Raw genomic sequence first — 6,990 nt, 5'->3', positions numbered from 1 at the left:
CTCGACCAGTTTCACTTCACGTATAGCATCCCATCTTTTCCGTAAAATATTCCACCATTGTCAGGCCCATGATCACTACAGGTATAGCCATATAACGTACGTTTGGAATCTAGCAAAAGAAATAGACAAAACTTGTACCTGTGCGGGCCAAAATAGGATACTTTTATAAAATTATTAGAGTAATATTACTATTATGATTATAATCATCATTATCGTTATCGTTATTATTTTTACGATTATATTAACGATGAATGGAAATAAATTAGTTAACTAGTCTTCTTTTTATTTTTTTTTCTAGTACAACATGACGAAAAGCTGATATTGCGATAATTTCAACTCATTGACCGCATCCACACTAGAGACGGATTATCCGTCTGAAACGGGTTATCCATTGGATAATTCGGGTCAGATAGATAGTACGTCTTAATTTGAAAATAGAACGGTCTTAATTTTGGATGGAAAATCCACCTGACTCTATCCATCTGTTCTCCCGTCAATTTTGAAGGATTTTAAAGATGGATTATCCGCTGGTGTGAAAACAGCCGGTACGAAATTTCCTGGCAAATATTCCCATCACCTTGAATGAATTTGTTCCGAATAAACATAATATTTAACAATTATTCCTCGAGCCTGAATGGGCTCTGAATCAACAGCCCATGAGGGACGACGGTAGTTTTCCATTTTCTCTTAGGTATGGAGCTACGATCGCGCGCGCAAAGCGCCTATGGAGGCTCTGCTATATAAAATGGGCGAAAAGCAGTAGACCATACATAAGAAGCCCTTTGCCGAAGACGTAACGACAAACGTAACTACGGAAGTTAGGACTTCAAACAAAGCCCGTGTTTGATTAAGATGAACGTCCGACGTTAGCTGTATGTTATGGAGCCAGAAGATTTGCATGATTGAATTGTTCGTTGCTTACAATAACAAGATGATGTCCAAAAAGAACCATTACACTCTCGGTTATCATGGCCATCAAACACTGAAAGAAAAAAAAAGGGTTAACACAATTTGAAACTGGAAACTGGACGATTATTACAAGGAAGACCTTACAAGGAACCTGTTTTGAACAAGGCCACCTACGTTTGCTCTGCCATTTACCGGTAGAGCAATATGTAAATTTTCGTTTGTTAAATGTTGGATAAAAAAAGAATTTATAAATAAATAAATTCCCACACTGTACATATTCTGACCTCTGTAACATTCTCCATCAGCGATTTGATATCCCTGATTGATACTGGTACAATTGTTTGTCTCCCATTGATATGGATAGATGCAAGAAATGATCATACGTGGACATCTGCAAGAAATAAAGCAGGCTAATGAGATGAAAATGAAGAAGAAGAAGAAGAAGAAGAAGAAGAAGAAGAAGAAGAAGAAGAAGAAGAAGATGCTGATGGTGATCATAGAAACTTAATAAAAGTTATTTGTAAAAAGATAGCTCTGTTTTCTGCGACAAAATTTTCAAATATAAAGTCTGGTTCAGAAATTATGGTCATTTAGTGGCCTTTAACGCTGTCTTCTCGATTGTCACATTAACACGAAATTGTTTTCGCCGTCTAGATTGCATCCGTTTTAGGGGAAATGTGGGCGAGAAAGTAAAGGAAGGTTGGAAATATTGCGAAACAAAACTCGCCTTGTAAATAAGTCATAAAAAGCTTAATAAATGGTTCCAAACTACGTGTAGATGAACGATCAGTCCTAATAACGTTGCCCGCACTCTTCAAAGTAATAAGGCAGCTTCATTTTTCTCGCATAAATCTTTTTCCACCAGACAAAAAAAAACTAAAAATGATAAGTTGTACTTACAGTTTACCGCTACATGAGGAGTTGAATTTTTCTCGTCCACTTGGAATCTTAAAATCAGAAAATAAAATGATTGGGCACAAGATTCTTTTGAATAACATGCGAGCAAGCTCTCCCTGGGATGCGGGCTGGCGGGAAAATGCTCAGAGGGTGTTTATTTACATTCGTTGTCGTATTTCCTGTAAGATCTGATTAATCAGATTTTGACAGCTCAACACCCGACGAGGCCTAGGGACCAGGCAAGTAAACACCGCCATTCAGCTGTCTCACTTTTGTCTCACTTTTGAGTTTTTTGTCTAGGCCTCACATTTTCGCTTGGACCAAGTGACCCGCTAAACGCTTTGGCCTCACGGAATAATGAGGCCGAGAGACTAGGCAAGGTGGAGTATATCAACGGAGTTCACCTTTGACCATTTGAGATATGTTGACAAAATAGGTGGGTTTGATGGTGTAATAGCAGATTGTGACTCAGAATTACTCGACATTACTGCCGCTGTCAGTTATTTGGGCCCCTAGTTTGTGGTTATATGTTATAATATCAACCCCTCGACTCAGGCCAATAACCCTCATAAATCTCGTGACCTTAGGCACTAACCTGATAGAATAGGGTATGGTTAACTTTGTTTCCAGGCCCCAAGACATCAACTCGGAAAGAACCTGGTGCAATAGTGGTTATGTATGAAAGGTTATTATGCAGATAATACTGTGCCATAATATACAAATACTAATCAGGAAATGAATTATACTGATGCATAGAACCTTACGGGGTGGTTGGGGGTGGAGCGATAGTCCCCCAAAGATATTCCTTTCTTTATTGTTTGTTTTTTGTTTGAGTTTTTCAACATACATTGTAATTTTGTACCAGAATTAATCTTTCTGTGAGTGCTCATTATTCCTTGGACAGATTTATTAAAATTTAGTGATCTAGTGACGACGGTTACAAGACATTAAAATTAAGGGTCATTACGCGTGTCATCGTTTTTCGTTTATGCAGAAATAAGTACAGAATTTTTGCACATTAATTTGTTCAAAAAATATCAGCCAAATGTTAATTAAAACAAGAATACTGTACTTAGCTATTTTCCATCTGGTCTCAGCGCCATCAAGACCGAAGAAACACATCGCTCTCCCTCAAAAGATTTTATTAGCGTGTAATATAACCACTTATGACATAAGCATGAAAGCGAGGCCTTATGGCCACCATATTTGCCGCAAACTTAGAAAAAAAGTAGATAGAGCGGAGAAAACAAGAACAATTTGTGATTTAGAGATTTATAATTAACCCCAAGAGATATTCCTGGAGCGGTTACAGTAAATGAACGTGCGTTGGAAAGTGGACAGTGAAGAAACTAACCTTCGGCAAAGATCGTTTGGAAATAAATGACCCTATTATCGGAACGATTATTACAAAGCGTAGCTGCGCATCATTTGTGAGAACTATTTTTTGTCGTAGTTGTTGGGTGCTCTGTTGCCACTTTAAACAATCTAATTGTGATGTGGCCCTCAGGCCTCGCTTTCATGCTTACGTCGTCAGTGTGTATTCAATCTAATTATGCAAATGCATTATTTTTTATGGTCTATACTATTCATGCGACGTTTTGTAATCGATTGTACACCAGTGACCACACAAGGTAAGAACAAGTTAAAGAATTAAAAAATCACCCATACCCTCGATCTGAGCTAGTTTATGAATTTCCTGGTCACTTAATTTCCTCGCCTTGATGATGGTTTCATTAAAAGGAACACAGAGTACTGAGTTGAAGCAGTAGTTTTCAATCCTTTGTAAATGATGATGATTTGTTGAGCTAATGCTTGCAACCAATGACCATCCACCCCCTAGATTACCCGGGAAAGATAAATTGGGACAAGAAAAGTAAATTAATTAACGAACGAACAAACAGCCAAGCAAACATCAACAACTGAACAACAACAAAAACTGAAGTAAGAAAAGGAACATTTCTTTATCGGTTACAAAACAGAAGTTTTTCTTCAGGTAATGGGTATAAGAGTTAAAGTGAAGGTAAGTGAACAAGAGTCTGCTTGATTCGCATTGCTCTAGTGAAAAAGACGTTTATCTTTGCGCAAATTATTGATTATAACTAAAAATGTGATTAATTATGACAGCAACAATTAGGTCCTGCCACACTTCGAAGTTTTCGTTGTTAGAGTCTAGCCTGCCCACAGACGAAAAGAAAATTTTGAGTCTAGCTCTGAGCAGGCTAATTAGAGTCAGCCGTCTCGAAATTATCTGTAAGTCAGGTAGGTTGGTATTAAGGTATTGCTGATATTAAATTTTTGATGTGCATTTACTTGTACACGTACCGTACTTTCCCATATCACAATACACTTGGGCATCTCTGTCTCCGATCTTCAGCCAGTAGTAGGTGCTTTGAGCTTGTGGGAACTCCCGGAGAATTTCCGCGCAAGATCCGAAGCCAGGATTCTGCGAGAAAATTGAACTATTCATGCTTATCAAAATTTTGTAACTAACAAGTATCAAAGGAAGTTGTTCAGTGGAATGAAATACTAGCCCGCGTGAAGTAAACATTATTTTAATTTATAGCTACCTGAATCAAAATGCAGATAGGTCCATGAAAGCGACATGAGGGGCTGTTAGTAATACAATTTACAACACAAGTCTCGTTCGGCAGTCTGACTTACCCTAGCGCTACAAAAAGTGAAACATTTAATTGGCATTGGACAAAGGTTTTTAGGATTCAAAGCCATCCTGGACAAAAAAAATACCCTTGCAATCTGAAGGGGATGGTCTAAAAATTCCTCACGAACCGCGTCCAGTATCTAAATGTTCAGTGCAACCATGCACTACAAAAATCAAAGATGGTTCTTGAAAGAGACGAAATGTTTAGTTTTTGATTTTAATTTTTGATGCGTCTGACCTTCATGTAATGATAAAGCGGACATCTTGGTTACGCAAAACCATACAATTATATAATATTTCTGACAAATTATTCCCAAATATAAAGGATTAAGGGACCGTGTAATAATTACCTGTAGCGGGGGCTTGGAAATGGGTGAAATATGCCCCCAAAACTAAGTCATACCCCCGTCTCATTAACCAAAAATTAATTTCAACCCCCTCCCCTCACATAATGATAACAGTAAGGCTAACATCCCCAACCCCCACCCACCCCCCACTCCCCTAGTTTACTTCGTGGATTTCTTCCTCCGGTACAAACATCACTTCAAATGATTCTTCGACGTATGTCGAAGAGTCATTTGAAGAGTCATCAGAATCACTGGACTCTGAGCTTGTGTCGTCTTCGCATGAATTGGGACATTCCTCATCTTCCATAGCATCTCTGGCACTAAGGTTTCCGCGTGCGTGGTTGAGAACTCAGGAATTCCCGTCTGATTGAGCTTTTTTTTAAAGCTCAACTCAATCATACTGTGTTTTATTTACCATACTTTAAATTTGTATTGCTATTAAAATTTCAACAGTTGGGTTTTTCATTCTGCTAAATTATGATGCTATGTGCGCTGACGTTGGCATCTTTCTTTTTCATTGAATAACATTATAGTCGGCTACTTTTGCAGCTTAATTTTAATTGAAGTTTCCTGTTTTATTAAATCCTAGTACAAATAAAGTAGCACCGTTTTAACATATATAACAGAGAGGCATTCCTTTCTTACTGCATGACAGATAGGAAAACAGAAAACAACAGTTCATAGATCAGAACGCCTTAGAGTTGATAAATTTGTCAGTTTTATTCCAATGTTAGTATTTATATTTGAACTCTAATTACTCCTCCACTACTTTTCCAGTTTGCAAAAAGGAATGAAAAAGTAGTACCCCCCTTATGTATTAAATTTTACATCCAACCACACCTCTCTCTCGTTGTCATTTTCTCCTATGCCCCCTCTTCTAATTTTCCATTCCCCACCCCCCCTCCAGGTAATTATTGCACAGTCCCGTACATTAGCCAAATGACAACTGACCTTTCTATGCCTTTCGGTAGTGTCCTTATACAGAAATCCTTCCATCGGCACATAATCCACTGGGTGAGTAAATCTGTCCGCATCGTTCAATTCACATAACTTATCCATTAACCGAAAATTGAAACTCTTGCAACGGAACTCATACGAACACAAAATCACGCATTCAGAGAGACTTGCACACGTTTTTGTATAAATAACGTGACCAGTCAGGTAATAACCGTATATTGATACTGACTGGACTTGACATTGTTCTAAGCCATGTGTTGTCATCATTGAACATCTGATGATAATGGTGATAAAGATAAACGCGACTAAGTGCTGCATCACAATATCAGCTTAAAGACCTGAAAAAGTCAAGCAACGGATCTATTCAATCATTATTATTATCATTGTTATTGTCATTGCTATTGTCGTTGTCATAGAGAGGAGAAGTTTGGACACACAAGTTCGTGATCGACTTTTCGTCTTGTTTCGGCTATTTCACGAAGTGAGACCGGAATTACTTCGAGATATCTCGAGATCCCGACGAGTTCTTACTGCTACATTAAATATTTTAATTTATTCGAGGACTAATTATTTAATATTCGTTTTGGCTTACGCGGGGTTTGAACGGACTCATTCACGACCCGTCAGATCAAACGCTTAGTTGACGGATTACCCGATTGCGCCACCGCGACCTAACGCAGTTTGTCATGAGAAAATTAGCTACAATGGAACCTCCATCCATCAGTCCGTAAGAACGTTAACCGTTTACATTACATTTTTCAAAGGAAAAGGCCAGAACATTTTACATGTTTCCTTTTCATTGATGTTATTATTTATTGGTTCTTATATTTCTTATTTTAATGTTGTGTTCCAAAATTTCCCCTGCTGCTGTTTTCAACCTGTTTTATGATGAATTTAAAATTACAAAACGCTGCACAAAGAGCATCCCCTTATGGTTAAGGGGGGGGGGGGGTGTATTAGAGAGGTGTGGAAAAGTTTTAAAAACCAGTGGAAATGGGGGTTCGTTTCTCAAATGTAGTAAAATCTAAGGGGCGTTAACTCGGAATGTTGTTTCAACACTGGTGTTGCCGTTTTGCACAGATATAATAAATTGAACTAAGTTTGGAAATCACTATTCCCTTTAAGTACCAAAGAACCTGGTCCGGCAGCCAGCCTGTTCATGGACCCTCTATTTTCTTTCTAGAGATCGTCAAGCGGCCGTATGAAAATGAAACCGCGAGG

General features: G+C 38.2%; 1 protein-coding gene across 1 annotated transcript; it reads right to left on the bottom strand.

Annotated features, from left to right (window-relative positions):
* Window positions 1–865: 865 nt before the first annotated feature.
* On the bottom strand, window positions 866–6,069 carry LOC140928669 (uncharacterized). Its single transcript, XM_073378445.1, has 7 exons — window positions 5,764–6,069; window positions 4,129–4,249; window positions 3,475–3,642; window positions 2,402–2,463; window positions 1,810–1,856; window positions 1,194–1,300; window positions 866–982 (listed from the first exon to the last, which is right to left on the bottom strand). The coding sequence occupies exons 1-7, from the start codon at window positions 6,034–6,036 to the stop codon at window positions 867–869; spliced, it is 894 nt and encodes a 297-aa protein (XP_073234546.1). The 5' UTR covers window positions 6,037–6,069; the 3' UTR covers window position 866.
* Window positions 6,070–6,990: the final 921 nt, after the last annotated feature.

Source organism: Porites lutea, chromosome 2 (assembly GCF_958299795.1).
Source record: "Porites lutea chromosome 2, jaPorLute2.1, whole genome shotgun sequence".
Lineage (NCBI taxonomy): Eukaryota > Metazoa > Cnidaria > Anthozoa > Scleractinia > Poritidae > Porites > Porites lutea.
Note: the sequence above shows the minus strand (reverse complement) of the source record. Positions and strands in the feature narration are given on the sequence as shown.